This window comes from Dendrobates tinctorius, unplaced genomic scaffold (genome assembly GCF_039654945.1).
Source record: "Dendrobates tinctorius isolate UK_male_01 unplaced genomic scaffold, ASM3965494v1 ptg000027l, whole genome shotgun sequence".
Classification (NCBI taxonomy): Eukaryota; Metazoa; Chordata; class Amphibia; order Anura; family Dendrobatidae; genus Dendrobates; species Dendrobates tinctorius.
The window spans coordinates 9,862,130-9,879,356 of record NW_027361695.1 but is presented as its reverse complement, the minus strand read 5'-3'; the positions used below and the strand labels follow the sequence as shown (position 1 = coordinate 9,879,356).

The 17,227-nt window shown below is 43.4% G+C and overlaps 1 protein-coding gene across 10 annotated transcripts in view; it reads right to left on the bottom strand.

Moving 5' to 3' along the window:
- MAGI1 (membrane associated guanylate kinase, WW and PDZ domain containing 1) overlaps positions 1-17,227 on the bottom strand; it is a 498,523-nt gene that overhangs the window by 118,671 nt on the left and 362,625 nt on the right. For 9 of the 10 annotated variants that reach the window (XM_073569761.1, XM_073569757.1, XM_073569759.1 and 6 more), the window contains 3 exons: positions 15,784-15,993; positions 8,095-8,305; positions 3,347-3,429 (listed from right to left, as the gene is read on the bottom strand). In XM_073569761.1, coding sequence (XP_073425862.1) covers positions 3,347-3,429; positions 8,095-8,305; positions 15,784-15,993 — 504 coding nt within the window. The remainder of the gene's footprint in view (positions 1-3,346; positions 3,430-8,094; positions 8,306-15,783; positions 15,994-17,227) is intronic. The other variant, XM_073569756.1, reaches the window with a different exon arrangement.

Genomic DNA, 17,227 nt, shown 5'->3' with positions numbered 1-17,227 from the left:
ACATTGTCTGTTTTTTTTTCATTTTATTTGCATATTATGGTGGAAAATAAGTATTTGGTCAGAAACAAGCAATCAAGATTTCTGGCTCTCACAGACCTATAACTACTTCTTTAAGAGTCTCCTCTTTCCTCCACTCATTACCTGTAGTAATGGCACCTGTTTAAACTTGTTATCAGTATAAAAAGACACCTGTGCACACCCTCAAACAGTCTGACTCCAAACTCCACTATGGTGAAGACCAAAGAGCTGTCAAAGGACACCAGAAACAAAATTGTAGCCCTGCACCAGGCTGGGAAGACAGAATCTGCAATAGCCAACCAGCTTGGAGTGAAGAAATCAACTGTGGGAGCAATAATTAGAAAATGGAAGACATACAAGACCACTGATAATCTCCCTCGATCTGGTGCTCCACGCAAAATCCCACCCCGTGGGGTCAGAATGATCACAAGAACGGTGAGCAAAAATCCCAGAACCATGAGGGGGGACCTAGTGAATGAACTGCAGAGAGCTGGGACCAATGTAACAAGGCCTACCATAAGTAACACACTACGCCACCATGGACTCAGATCCTGCAGTGCCAGACGTGTCCCACTGCTTAAGCCTGTACATGTCTGGGCCCGTCTGAAGTTTGCTAGAGAGCATTTAGATGATCCAGAGGAGTTTTGGGAGAATGTCCTATGGTCTGATGAAACCAAACTGGAACTGTTTGGTAGAAACACAACTTGTCGTGTTTGGAGGAAAAAGAATACCGAGTTGCATCCATCAAACACCATACCTACTGTAAAGCATGGTGGTGGAAACATCATGCTTTGGGGCTGTTTCTTTGCAAAGGGGCCAGGACGACTGATCCGGGTACATGAAAGAATGAATGGGGCCATGTATCGTGAGATTTTGAGTGCAAACCTCCTTCCATCAGCAAGGGCATTGAAGATGAAACGTGGCTGGGTTTTTCAACATGACAATGATCCAAAGCACACTGCCAGGGCAACGAAGGAGTGGCTTCGTAAGAAGCATTTCAAGGTCCTGGAGTGGCCTAGCAAGTCTCCAGATCTCAACCCTATAGAAAACCTTTGGAGGGAGTTGAAAGTCCGTGTTGCCAAGCGAAAAGCCAAAAACATCACTGCTCTAGAGGAGATCTGCATGGAGGAATGGGCCAACATACCAACAACAGTGTGTGGCAACCTTGTGAAGACTTACAGAAAACGTTTGACCTCTATCATTGCCAACAAAGGATATATCACAAAGTATTGAGATGAAATTTTGTTTCTGACCAAATACTTATTTTCCACCATAATATGCAAATAAAATGAAAAAAAAACAGACAATGTGATTTTCTGGATTTTTTTTTCTCAGTTTGTCTCCCATAGTTGAGGTCTACCTATGATGTAAATTACAGACGCCTCTCATCTTTTTAAGTGGTGGAACTTGCACTATTGCTGACTGACTAAATACTTTTTTGCCCCACTGTATATATATTGTATATACACATACATACATCATACACTGTATATATATATATATATATATATATATATATATATATCTTATTTAAATAACCTGTATACACAATATTTAGACCTGATGAGGCAGGTGTATTTACTTAGAGATCCCATGTCGCAATAGCTGGACAGTTCTGATAATAAGTTACCAAGCGCTGGAGCAAGAGACTTTTTATAAAAAAAAAAATTAATGCAAAATAGCTATAAATTGGGGTTTATTTTCAGTGTAGAAAAGGTTTCATTTTATCCCACTAATGTCATGTGTGGACCCAATAAAGACACCGATTATAAATTAATTATTTAAAGTGAATGCATCATCAGGTTTGTCTTTTTCTACATGTAGTCTGAGGGTAGCACAAGGTAGGGACTGAGACCCTCATTTCAGTGGTGTGCGCTGCTGCTTCAATACAATGAGTGTTTTATCAGCAGGAGATTATTATCACTGCTGAACTAGACGCCCACGTGCATCCTGGTCCAACCATGTCCCCAGCACTGTTCAGCAGTTTCTCAACTCTGCTGCATTGCTAAATCTAAAAACTCTGATTGTATCACAACTGCTGGACCCAGTACAGTAAGTGACACATTGCTGGAATCAGGGTCTCTGGCACTACATTATGATGCTCTCAGATGAGGTAGCAAAAACTTGGTGACAGATTTCCTCTAAAAAGAAGTTAAGCTACTGTAGGATCCGACAACAGCAGCTAACCTGCTTGCTGATGAGTTCCGAATGACCGCATTTTTTCAATATTAAATTAAAAAAAAACAATCTGAAATATAAATGGATCTATAAAAAATAACATATATTACACAGAAGTAAGATTTTATATATGCTGTTTATGTAACCAGTTATGATCAAAGGATTTGCATTTTACAAACGAAATAAATCTTAAAAAGCTTTCTACATCAAACAGAATCTTAAAAGGAATTTGTCATCAGGATTTCAGGCACCTAACTTTATATATGCTCATGCGGGGCTTTCAAAGACAAGTCCAGCAATACCTGGCTGGTCCATTCCTCAGCTACTTAGAAATCAGCATATGAACTGATATGAAATTGAGGCTGAAGGACTATGGTTGATCTGAAGCCTGCGTCACTCCAGGTCTATTCCCCATCCAGTGCCGCCTCCTCCTGCTTGACTGATGGCTCATTTGCCTGAAGTGATACAGCACAGAGGCCGACAGTCAAGCAGGAAGCGGTAGCGCTAAATGGGGAATAGAGCTGGAGTGTCAGAGGCTTCAGATCTACAATAGTCCTTCAGCCTCTTCATCCAGCGCCACCTCCTCCTGCTTGACTGTCAGTCTCTATGCTGTATCACTTCAGGCAAGCAAAAGGATGAGGCGCTGGGCAGGGAATAGAGCTGGAGTGACAGGGGCTTCAGATCTACCATAGTCTTTCAGCCTCATTTTCATGTCAATTCATACGTCAATTTCCCTGAAAAGGACGAACGGATTGGCCATGTTAAGGGATTGCTGGACTTGTCGTTGAAAGAGCTACATGAACCGGTGCATAATTAGTTTGGAAGGAGGGAATGCTGCTGACAGATTCCCTTTATAGAAGATCTGTCACCAGATTTCCCAATACAAACCGCATACCGGTACATTGTAAAAAAAATAAAATAAATAAAGAAGGGCGCTCTTAGACCAGATGAGACGGGTGTATTTACTTTGAAAATCCAAATGAGAATGGCTTTATAATCTTGATATAAAAATGAGCATTTTAATATCAGTTTGTATTGTGATGCCGAGTGACAGATCTAAGTGCACATCGGCCATATTCACTACCAGAAGCGCCAATTACTCAATTATCACGACTTTATGATAATTTCACAGTTCTTTTTATCTTCTTACCATCATCTTCACATTCTTCTAGAGGCTTCTGCTGTTTGTTCAGGCACCGTGGGTCTAACCAAGACGTCGTTTTTGTGTTATGGCTGAAAGAGACAAAGAAAGAAAAATATATTTTCAATTTAAAAAAGTGAATAAATATTTCATCTTTATAAAAACATAAAAAATACTTGCTGACATCACAGTGCTCTTGTAAGAATCATGAAGAGCTATTCGGTTTTACAACATAATTTATGTACCAATTCCGTTCTATCATTTGATGGTTTACTCCTAGCAGATACAAATCTGTACTATTCATAAGATGAAAACACAGGTGCACAGCTAAAAGGTGTTGCCAACTACACGGACAAACCCCTTCAGAATACCTTGGTTTTCCCCCAATAAAATTATAGACATTTATATTCACCTATGATACTGATGCCAGCAGTGTTGGCATTGGCTTTCCCAGAGATCACGTGACATGATGTCATGCAATCCCTGCAGCCAATCTGCACTGGATTCACTCTCATGTTCTTCAGTCGGATGTCAATTACATCTGTAGGAGAGGAGGGTGAAGCCAGCGTCGATTAGCCGTCGGTACCGCGAAACATAATGATACGCACTCTCCTGGAGAGGCAGCACTGACACTGCTGGAATGGCGCTGGTACCGGAGATGAATATCAGTGTTATTTTACTAGGGGGAAACATTGGGAATCAGAAATGGTTGCCCAAGTAGTGGACAACCACTTTAAAAGACATCTCTGAAAACTGCACTGTACATCTTCAATTATAACAAGTTTATAACCATGGAGCATATATAATCTTTATTTTTATATAGCGCTAACATATTCCGTAGCGCTTTACAGTTTGCACACATTTTCATCACTGTCCCCGATGGGGCTCACAATCTATATTCCCTATCAGTATGTCTTTGGAGTGTGGGAGGAAACCGGAGTGCCCGGAGGAAACCCACGCAAACACGGGGAGAACATACAAACCCGGAGGAAACCCACGCAAACACGGGGAGAACATACAAACTCCTTGCAGATGTTGTCCTTGGTGGGATACGAACCCAGGACTCCAGCGCTGCAAGGCTGCAGCGCTAACCACTGAGCCACCGTGCTGCCCTATATATATGTCACGCAACGTGTAGGAAAGGCTAAGTGCAACACGAAGGGATAAGGGAAAGGGAACCAAACACTAGGGAAGGGGGGAGTGGAGACCCCTAGGCAGATCTAACGTCACACTGTCTGCCCTATCGTCCCTATATAGGTTCCGCACCTATCGCTGAGCGGGATACCTAATCCCTGCCTGACTCTGGCGACAAGCCCTGCACCGGGACGGACAGGATGAGCGCTAATCAATCCCCAATACCGCTAAAGACAGCTAGGAAACACAAAACAAGGGAACACTTAGCTTGAGTAGACTCAAGAGAGAAACACCAACGTCCTCCAAACTTCAAAGAAAACGCTAGCTGACTGATGCAGCTCCAAGCCTCAACAGGGAAGTGCAAATAGAAAATGTCACCCACAACTCCCAACATCAAGTTGGGAGTTATAAACACCCAGATCCAGGTGTGAGTATTAGAGCCAGGGGTGGTGGCCACTGGGTCCTAGCATCAGAAGTACCAGGCAGAAGTCTGCAAAGCCAACTGCTGAGACCTTCTGCAATGGTCTGCAGCCTCTGACACATCCGTGACAATATATGAAAGATTCCAATTAAATATCAGCAAGCAGAAAGATTGAAAATCATGAGGAATTGATGCAAAAACTATATTTTCAAAATAACCATTCAATCGTTAAATTACAATACCCCTTTAAGGATCCTTAATATTTATTTGGACCTTCAAGGTCTTGTGCACCCCAGTCTGGAGGAGTAACCCCAGGGAATCTGTAAATTATAATGTATCCAATGGACAGGTGACAACTTTTAAACTTGGTAAAAGCCTCGTATCACACATATTTGGTTTGGATGCAAGGGCAAAATAGTTCTCTACAAAATGGCAACATCTTTGGCGCCGCAAGTTTCCCGGTAGAATGATAGCATAGGCGTAAAAACAATTCTTTCACCTGACCATCCAAAATTTGGATTTTTTTTAACCTGCGGATTTTATGCATCTAATGGAATTCTAATGGAGAAAATCTGCATAGAATGTTGCGGATTTCAAAAACGCTCCGCGGGTCTGTCTACACTGCACAAAAAAAGCACAGTAGGAAAAAGCTTGGTATAAATCCCATCCAGTCTGCTGGAACTGGAAGACGTGAAAATTCGCAGTGTCAAAAACTCATCGTCCGAACCTATCTTAAAGGTCTACCAGCATCTGATAGACATTAGCCTTGCAGTATCCACTTGCTTAATTCTGTGACCTATGTGGATGCAAAAGGGAATATCAAATACATGACTTAGTGCATTACTAAGCTAAGAGGATGGATACAATAGTGATTGGATGCAGTACACCAAAAATGCAGACAGAGGGCGCCAGTCATCGCAAATCTACAGATTAACACTGTATTCCCAGTTCCTCCCTCCCCCCTCTACATGCAGTTGTTAAGGGATTTGTTCAGCTTCCTGCTTCACCAAGCAGTATCTGCACTGCACAGATGACTGGTTTGTTCTTTGTGAGGAATTAATATCTCCTTCTGAGACACCATGTATAGCGAGACGGCCAGTTAGAATAAATACCACTTTATGCACTAGCCGGATCTTGCGGAACTTCAGATTTTTCACTGATTGAAGAGAAAACCAATGCAGAGTGAAGACGGCAATCTGAGGACAGATCAGATCCTTAAAATATTAACGCTGGAAGCTTTCGAGTGGATTTAGGATGATTGTCCATTAGAGAGCGCGGAGGAGGGGAGTAGGCGTGATCATGCAGAAAAAGACAAAGGGATCTGGACCCCTTGGGAATTAAGGAGCATGGGTCAATTACCAACTACAAGAGCCATCATTCAATTGGTTTGGGTCCAAAAATGGCTTTTGCAGAGCATTTATCACATATATAATCGTGTAAGATCCTCGGAGGCAGGGCTTATATATAAGCCCTGCCTCCGAGGAGCTTACAAGATACAACATATATGTGTAAAACAGTGATGGCACGGGCAAGCAGGTATCGCCTACATTTTACAGCTACAGATTACTCCAATCTCAGTCTCTTAACCCCCCGTGGATGCCACGGTAAATGGTTACTGCAACATGTAAGCGGTTAGACAGAGAAAGGGGGCCAAAGCACGGTGCAGATAAGTTGTTATACAGCAAGCGTCTTAACAGTGACCCTGGGGTCTGCCATATTCATTCTATCAGCATGGTAAAGTCCTGCAGCGAGACAATGAAAAAAAAAGTATAAAACGCGAAAAAAAGAATATAAATTACACTTAATTGGTATTGCTGCACAAGTAATTACTATCTGGCTATTTATCATGTAAGGTGACCATTAAAAAAAATTGCCGTAATCACGGTTTTCATTTAAACACAGCGCCACAACTGTCCTCAGGTCGTGTGGGGTACTGCAGCGGGGCTTTTTTCACATCACTAGAGATGAGATGTAACACCAGACACAAGTACTTGACAGGTATTTGTTGCTTTGGGAAAATGAAATGGTTTTTTTTTTCCCAATTCTTTAACTGTCCATGGGTCTTCTGGTAATGCCTCGATGGTTTATTACTAATTTTTTTAATTTTTTTATTTTGACCATTAAATTATAAAAGGAAATATAAATCATCCAGTCATCATGTGTCAACTTTTAATTTTAATTCTAGAAAACGTAGGTGACAACCAATATAGTTGCTATTCTCACCCTTACAGAGTTGTCACGCAGCAAATAAGAGCCCACTAATGTAACAGAGGATGCTTGGGTAGACTAAGGTTATGACTAGTGACGACCAACTCTCCTGAAATTCATTTCGGGAAGATTGGCTCAAAACTCCCGTCAGACTTAATTAGGTCTAAATAAAATCGGTCCAACTCAAAAGTGTCCCACTTGTCGTGAAAATGAGTGATTAAAAATGTCCTAGGTCCTCACCTCCACAGCTCCCTCTGCAAGTGTCTTTTCGGGTGCTTCCTTTCTGGCACTGGTCTCAAGCGGTCACATTGTGGATAGGTTTGGCGAACGTCATGAAATTTGTAACAAATTAGATTTTTTACCAATCGATTTGCTAATCCCTAGCTCTGACACAATAACTACCATCAAATGTCCAGAAGAAGAAGACATCTATATTTGGTAGAGACTTTGGAGTTAGTCAGTTCCACTAGAGTCGATTTTTTTATATTTTATTGACGATATGTCCTGTAGGTATGACGGAATTATTCAGTAGACATGTACATATTTCGTATGGAAGTGTGGTGGGTATAGGCTCATTTCCTTTGGTGGCCTGTAAAGGCCCCCATACATATTAGATGAAATTTCGTCAGAACAGGATGACCATCTAATGTGTAAGGGGTCTCCCGACTCTATCCTCCAACAGATGATGTCGGGAGAGAGAAGGATCGGGCAGTCCGAATTTCAACATCTGATTCTTTTGATTTCAAGGGAGAAAAGCAACCGCCAAAAGGTGTCTGGCAGCGGCTTTCTCCCCATTGAAAACACATGAACGCTCGGCCACGTTCAATGCTTGCGTGTACAGGAGGGTCAAGAGAGAAGGCCGTTTGCCGAACGAACATTTCGTTGGCAGCCAACTCGTGACCCACTAGGCAGGATCTAGCTAAAATACTCAAAAACATCACAATAAAGAAAAAAAAAAAACACTCAAAAATAGTACAAGAAATATTTCACTTACTCTATAAAATAGACTTCACCATTCTCTGTGTAGGCCATCTCCCAGTTGTCAGGTAGTGGTCCAAGGCGTCCCTCGTCAATAGGAGGTAGGTATTGAGGCAACTTCTGAGATGCTTCCGTGATGGTGGGAAAACTAGGAAGGATCCGAGCAAGTGGTGCGGCTGGCTCTTGTGAATTGTTGGCTGTGTTTTCGTCTTGTTCACTAGAGTCTGCTGCCATCGTAAGGGAAAGAAAAGGGGAAGATCAGAATAATCCATGGAGGACATTCATACCATAGTATGAGGTCATCCTAGCAATAAGGTTTTCTTGGAGATAAGCTTGTTTGTCAGACAGGAGTGACACATACGTGTGAACTTCTACTACACTGAGACATAGGGGGAAGAACAGCATCACATCTAGACGGTACATCATCACTCTCCGACACCCACCACCTCCAAACCCTATTATGTTTGTGGGAAAAGAAGCCCCCGAAACCAAAACTACAAGTGGATGCCATTGGATTAGCGATCTCAATATGAAACCTATTCAGATGGAGTGAGCACACTGTGCTATACAGGTGCACAAAAGCTTCCATTTAACCGTCGACATGGGGAAATGTGCAAGGAAAATAAATAAATCAAAGGAGTCACGTGACTACATTTTGACTTGGTTCCTGAATCGTCTACTCTTGTGCCAGCTCAGTCTTGCTGAACATTAGCTTCTTATAGTACATCCACTACAATGGACATTGCCATCGTTGTTCCCCCACCTGGAGAAAATCCGAGGCACTTCACAACGTGTAGCAAAGCACTGAGTTGTAGAACCAGTCACATTGGGGGGGAAGGAGGAACTAATGTTCACAGGTCAGAAGATCAGTGAGCTGTAAAATATTTTCCCCACTATCATATTTAATCCCAAGATAAAAGGGGCACTCTCTTTTGTATAGGAGAGTCCCATGATGTTATTAACTGATTTGAGGACATCCTGCTGATTGGACCTCTAGTGATCAACTGGGGTCTACATGGGAACTAAACGATTCCAAAGGCCAAATTAGGTATTAGACAGAACCTAATAAGATCATCAGACTGGCCATGAAATCCGGGGATGTGTCAGATCCTCCAGGGCAAGAGATGCTTTGTAGCAAATTTCCACTCTGACTGATTGATGATCATCCCGAACAGCAGGATTACTAGGAGAGATGACCAAATCAATTTGTCCTGCCCAGGTCCGGCATTCAGTCAGGTCATCCGAGATAGCCGGCATCATCAGCCCAGAATCCTGGGTGCCTCTGGCACATACTGGCCCCTGTGACGTCTTGAGCAGTGCATTGAACATCGTGGAGGATAGTAAGCAACCGATGTGCCCAGGATGCCAGGCAGAGGATGCCAGGAGCAGAAGTGAAGACCAACTGCAAATGGAGGACCACACTGGATACCGGCCTAGGGCAGGGCAAACTAAATGCTAATTTTTAATATATTCTGTTGTATTTGGCTTTGGAACTGGCCTAAATTTATGACATGAATGAACTCGAGAAATACATTAGGCATGATCTCGTCATTGTTTACTCAGGAACTGTCTGTTTGACAGCTCACCAGCGATCATGTAGCGATTCACCAGCAATCCTGACACGTTGATATCGTTGTCGGGATCGCTGGTGAGTTGCTATGTGTGACGGGGCCCTTCGTCTCCAGTTAGAGTAGTCATTATATTTGTCCTCTGCCTTTAACACAGTGGACCATTCCCATTACTACAGACCCTCTCACCTCTTGGTATCACAGACTTGATGGCCTGTCACACTAAGCGATATCGCTAGCAATATCGCTATAACATCACTGTTTTTTGTGACGTTATAGCGATATTGCTAGCGATATCGCTATGTCTGATACTTACCTCCGACCGCTCCCCCGCTGGTTATCTCTGATCGCGCGAGAACGTCCTGGACTGTTTCTCGTCGTCTGCTTCCTGCTGGGCTTCCTGTGGCGCCGACGAGCAACGCGTGGATGTGGCCGGGAGGACTTCAGGATCGCCTCGTCTGACAGGTAAGTAGCGACCCCGACCCCTGCTATGTCGATGGTGAGATCTGCCTGTGTGGCAGCTCACTAGCGACCACTTAGCGATGTACCAGCGATCCTGACCTCGTCATATCGCTGGTCGGGATCACTGGTGCATCGCTAAGTGTGACAGTACCTTTGGCCCTATCTTGGATTATTGCGTCATACCTAACAGACCGGACATTCAGCATCTCCTACTCGCACACCACCTCCTCCCTGCGCCCCCTATCCGTCGGAGTCCCGCAAGGTTCAGTCCTAGGGCCCCTGCTCGTCTCCGTTTACACCTTCGGCCTCGGACAGCTCATATAGTCTCATGGCTTTCAGTATCATCTCTATGCTGATGACACACAGATCTACATCTCTGGACCAGATATCACCTCCCTACTAAACAGAATCCCTCAATGTCTGTCTGCTATTTCATCCTTCTTCTCTGCTAGATTTCTAAAACTTAATATGGACAAAACAGAATTAATCATCTTTCCCCAATCTCACGTGACCCCCCAACGGATGTATCCATTAAAGCAGGGGTCTCAAACTCGCGGCCCGTGGGCCAACTGTGGCCCTCGGGACAATAGTTTGCGGCCCTCACCTCATGGGCCCTCGGGACAATAGTTTGCGGCCCTCACCTCGGCCGGGATCACACATGCGAGAAACACGGCAGAGTCTCGCATGTGAAATCCCAGTCACACGTAGTCATGAATATGGACGCCACTCCACTCTCATAGGCGTGGAGCCCATATTCTTGAGCTTAATGAGCAGTACCACGTGACGTGTGACCGCGCGCTCATACAGGAAGAAGATGTCGGCGCTGGACCATCGGAGCTGCAGCAGGAGGAGGGGAGTATGATGATGGCTTGACAGTCACAGCAGCCTGCTGTCAGCAGGCAAGGCGTATGAGTCACACTCACAACACATGCAGCAGGAGCAGCCAAGCAGGGACCGGACCGCGCCACAGACTCAGGTGCGCCGGGTTCAGAATGAGCAGTGGGGTGGTGCTGTATATTGCTCTAGGAGGCGGGACATCAGCCGGCCTTATTGCGAACTTGCGCCATTACCCGGGCTCAGAAGCGGAGGCGGCCGTGGAAATTGCTGCTCAGCGGGACAGAAAAAAAAGCGGAAAAGATGCATCGGCTAACACTGAAACAGTGACACCAAGTGGAATTATCTATTGCACTGCTCCAAACATGTCTTTTTCAAAGCCAGCAGTGAAGAGAAAGGTTGGTGATGAACACAGACAATTTCAGGAAAAGTGGGAAGTGCAATATTTCTTTGTTGAGCACAGGGGCTTCTATATCTGCTGTATTATAATCATTTTCATTTTATTTATTTATTACTGATTGATTGATTTTTTTCTTATGATTTTGTTAATTTATTTTTATTTTTTAACACAAAATAAGATGAAAAAATAAAGACATTTGATAACATTGGAATGTTTTTGTAAGAGCATTTCTTGTGGAAAACCTGATGCGGCCCAGCCTCACCCAGATTCTACCTCCAGCGGCCCCAGGGTAAATTGAGTTTGAGACACCTGCATTAAAGTAAACGGCTGCCCACTCTCCAGTCCCACAAGCTCGCTGCCTCGGGGTTATCCTTGACACTGATCTCTCTTTCAAACCACATATCCAAGCCCTTTCCACTTCCTGCCGACTTCAACTCAAAAATATTTCACAGATCCGTAAATTCCTCAACCAAGAATCTGCAAAAACCCTAGTCCATGCCCTCATCATCTCCCGCCTTGACTACTGCAACCTCCTGCTCTGTGGCTTCCCCTCTAACACTCTCGCACCCCTCCAATCTATTCTAAACTCTGCTGCCCAACTAATCCACCTGTCCCCCCGCTATTCTCCGGCCTCTCCCCTCTGTCAATCCCTGCACTGGCTTCCCATTACCCAAAGACTCCAGTTCAAAACCCTAACCATGACATACAAAGCCATCCACAACCTGAGTCCTCCATACATCTGTGACCTAGTCTCCTGGTACTTACCTGCACGAAACCTCCGATCCTCACAAGGTCTCCTTCTGTACTCCCCTCTTATCTCCTCTTCCCACAATCGCATACAAGATTTCTCCCGTGCATCCCCTCTACTCTGGAACTCTCTACCACAACATATCAGACTCTAGCCTACCATGGAAACCATCAAAAAGAACCTAAATACCTACCTCTTCCGACAAGCCTACAACCTGCAGTAACCACCAAACCGCTGCACGACCAGCCCTACCCTCGCCTACTGTATCCTCACCCATCCCGTTGTAGATTGTGAGCCCTCACGGGCAGGGTCCTCTCTCATCCTGTACCAGTCGGTGACTTGTATTGTTTAAGATTACTGTACTTGTATGTATTATGTATACCCCTCCTCACATGTAAAGCGCCATGGAATAAATGGCGCTATAATAATAAATAATAATATCACCGAAACGATTGTTTTTTTTTCAGATCCTTTGGACAACCTCTCCAAACCAGAGGACGTTTAGGCATGCACTTGTTATGTGAAGTTTTTTTTTAGCACATTATATGACAAATGGACAACCTTATTAATACTGTGAGTAGCTAAAAAGTATCACGTCAAGTATAGATCTTTCCCTTTAAAGTGGTTTCCCAGGACTTCTTTTTTATTTCACCGGTTTAATCTGTAAAGTTAAATTTACTTTGTTTTTAACAATTTCGTGAACAGATCTCATGTCCGATCGCCTGCTGTACACCTATCCTGTGATCTAGGCCTACTGATTTCTATCTCCATTGCTTCGGCACTGGCACCAGACACATGGGAAGGCTCAAGCGTGGCTTTGCTTATTAACACATGCACATCGTATGTATTACACATGTGCTGCCCATGTATACTCTTGTCAGTGTCGGAGACTCGTGCATTAATTGATCGTAAGAATCAAATATATACCCCAAAGCTGGAGCATCTAAATGAAAAAAATTGTGCACAACCGGGGAGGATTGGGTCTATCAACTCCCAGAACAATTCCTTTAGAGTTTAACTATTGTTTTATAAAACTTTTGACAAGTCATACTGAAGTATGAAAAGTTTTGATTAGTGCGAAGATCCCACCGATAGCTAAAAAGAAGTGGCAGAAGATCTCGCTTCAGCACGGTGATCGGCTTAGCTTCTGTATGGACTCATTGATTTCATAGATCCATACTCTCCACTCTCGGAGGAAAGGCGAGCAAAGCTGATCAAACCCAAAAGAGGCCCAGCACTCGGCTCCTCACCAAAGCTTTGGACAAGTCTCTATGACGTTACAAAAGTTTTAGAAAACCATAGCCTATAATGATATTGTACATATGTTGCATGCGGTAGAATCGAAGCTGCTCTGTTCTCCACCCATATTTTTACCGTATTGTTCTTCGAGGCAGAATCTCACTTCATGGTTTCCGTGGAACAATAAGAAGACAACCGCTCTTTTGTTTGCTACAGATAATAGCCGTGTTGTCGGACAGTCTATTGCTACTCAGGTCTCACAATGGCCTAAATGCTTCCTTTATTGGGGCTCATGAAAGGTTGTTGGGCAAGTCACGACAAAAACGTCATAGGTTCGGGATCCCCTCCACTTATGTTACTAATGTGTAAATGTGTTGGGCAGGTAAGACAGAAATGGTGATTTGCATACAACCAGCAAAAGTGCTCAGCGTCACAATCAAAACAAGCGCAACTCATGCTGGCATGTCAATGTTAGAATATCAAACTAGTTATGTATGTGATCCCCAAGTAAGCTGGACTGAGCATTCAGGCTTTGAAACGATGTCCAAAGACCCAAGACAGCTCTGTAGTCAGTTGCAGGACTTCTTAAAAGTATTCCTGAGGTGTGTTTGCACTGGCAGGTTTCTGGCCCTTACAAGAGCCAGTCAATGATCTAACAAATCAATCGGGACACGTTTAAAGTCCCTTTACACAGGTCAATGCAAGACTTATAGGAACGAACAACTGTTAATACGATCACTCGGTCCCTTATACACCTTGTATGTAGTTCGAAGAGCAACCCCTGTTTGCACGAGGAGATGTGCTGCTGACCAAAAATATTTTAAGGCCCACAAAAACTATCTGATCAGCTGAGGGATAAGCTATGTTTATGCGGGTCAATGACCTGGAATCAATGTTCTTACCAAATACCCACTTGGCAACAGAAATTATGCCATATCTTCCACCAGTGGGTACCTGTTGGGAGAACGGAGGTCACCTACTGTGCCTTTTGAGCTGGAAAAGGGGTTGTTTAGGCTAGATTAAAACTTTAGCAAAGTGTGTATGTGATAACAATAACAAAATCTGGCATACTCCCCTGTTGTCACCCCCATGGATCCAGCATAGCCACTCCTGTTGTCACCCTATGTTGGTCTTTGGCAAGGAAGGGAGGCCTCAAACTGTCCCTTGAACTGGAACTCTAACTATCCCTGTCCCGGTGGTACTCTTGAAGGTAGAGAGGCCCCAGTCTACAACCTTACTGTGCTCCTGTTAAACCCAGTTTTGTCCCCTCCCCCACCCCATGAAGCATGGGACAGAAATGTTAACAAGACACAAAGAAAAAACAGGGATAACAGAAAGAAATAATCTCAAATTCAGCAAAGCGACTCCAAGGAGCTAGGAAGCAAAGATTTCACTGGCAAGGCAGAGAGGGTCTGGCCAGGTTTTATAGGGAAAGGTAATGACCAGATCAGAAGCGGCTGAAATAGAGCTGCAAGCTTTTGACAAGCATAGAAAGGGTTGTTAACCTCTTCAGCACCAAAGGAAACCAAATCCATTTAACATCCGACACAAACACACAGGCCAAATGGAAGATCTGCGATTCACAATCTTCTAACCCCAGATATCCAAGGAGGACCTGACACACTCGTTGACACCTGTGGTCTGTACCAGCACCAGAAGTGATGACATCACAGGACCGTTAACCAGAGGTTGCAGTTGTATCCTGAAGCTCTGGGGAGCCCAAATGTTCCATTTGTCAGAAGACTGACATTATTAAAGGCCTGTGATAGTTGGGGTCATGTTGGAGATTTTGTATTCAGTCCCCAAGTTATGCCATTGCCACTGAGGCTTGTGATTGACTACAACAGTCAGGAGACTAGAAGGGTGCACCAACAGATGTGTCTCTGACAATGGGCCTTTCTAGTCACCTAACTGCTGCAGCCAATCACAGTCCTCAGCACTCCCTTAACAGATGAATGGTGACATTATCACTTTCGGTCATGGCCCAGACCACCAGAGCGGCCTGCGCTGGATCAACATGGGTGACAAGAGTTGGATATTTTTACCCCATCTGCACCCCCCCGGTAAAGTTTATATTCAGCACAGACATCTTCTTTAACAGAACCCAATTACAAAAATGAGGAAAGTGTTGGTCTGCATACATTATCCATAATAATGCAATTTGTTAATTCATCCTAATTGCATAATTTTAAGGGGTCCATGACTATTAATGACCAAAGGGGCTCATACTCAATCTTAGCGTACCCTCAAACATCAAAGCTCACTAGAAGCGCAAAGACTTCCCCAAGGAGATCATCTCAGATGTATAACGTATCAAAAGATCATTTACCCTTCGGAATATCCAATGCGGTCCACCAAAATGGAGATGTTGTTTCGGTAAGGGAATAATCTTTCCCCTTTGCAATTAAATTTTCCACTTTTTTCATACAAGTTTTTCCAAACTTATGACCGTACCTGTAAAACTACTGTTCATTTCAGGAGCCTCATCGTCGTATTCGTAATTTTCGGTATGCACTATGCCAGCATTTTGCATATCATTGTAAGACTTTGTCCGTTTAGGGGTCGACTGCTTAGCGCCGGAAAAAAGGTTTTGCAATGCATCACCGGAAGTCACTTTCCCATCAACGGGCTGGATCGGAGGTTTCGGTGTCCCATAATAGTTACCTAATCAAGAAGAAACAAAAATGTTAAAATAAAACGCAACCTATATTTAATTCTATTTAGCGTTCTTTTTCCACCAGGAGACCCAGTAATTCCGCAATACAGGGGAAGGGTGAGGGGCGAACTGCTACTACACATCCAGGCGTAGGCAAGAGAGATTTCTTTGTTCCTTCTGGCTTACTTGAGTTCCATTGACTTGGAGAATTGAGGAGGCCATTGTCGAAGATCATTCATTGGAGAGATTTAAAACAAAAGGCAGCTGGGCTGAATAGCAAAACTTCATCTCGCTGCGAATTTCAATTAGCAATCCGGGCCCAAGTGAGCTTTTGTACAATGTGATGTCAGATTTAGTGTGTACCCGACAGAAAATATAAAATTCATTACCCCTTTCACCCCGAGAACTGAAGAAAGGAAGGAATGACCCATATTCTCAAGCTGCTCTCATTTCTTTTACCATGGAAGAAGTTTTTTTTTCTTCTTTCTTCCTGCTCGCGAACATAGAAAAAGGACCCTGTAGGCCCCGGACTAATCACCCAGCAGAAGCAGGCAGCTGCCAAACTTATGTCACTTCACCAAACTTTTCTTTTTCCTCCTTTTTGTGATTTTTGTTTATAACTTTAAAAGATTTTGTGAAAAAAAAATACCTAGATATTATTATATGATTTGGATGTTGTGTTAATGCTGCATTAATAGAAATTACACTTTTTTGTTTTTCTTCATAAATAGTGATATTTACAAAATATTTACGATTTTTTAAGAAATGTACTTTAAACACTGTAATCACTTTTTGGATATTTTATGCAATTCTGATTTAATAGTGTTTTATGGTTTAAAAAAAAAAACTAATTTTCGCTCCCTATTCTGGCAGTTTAACTTAAAAAATAGGGATACTCCATTCATAAATTCCATTAAAGGATTCACATGGGTCTGAACCCTGAGGCCCCCAATGATCCAGAGAGGGGTTTTAATGACCCGGCAAAATGGAGCGGTGTTCACACATGCACCACGGCTCTATCCATTCTTGCCAAACGCTCCATTCCGATGGGGGCATCTCCGAATACAGTTATCGGGATCAGAGGGGGTCCAAGCAGTTGGATCTTCACCAATCCACAAAGTATCCCATTTTCTTTGAATAATGCATAATTTTTAATGGTGAGAACAAACCTCTAATTGGTCGGAGTAGAAAGTAGCTACAAAAGCTGGATTTAGATAGCTTAAACAACAGCCGATCGACTAC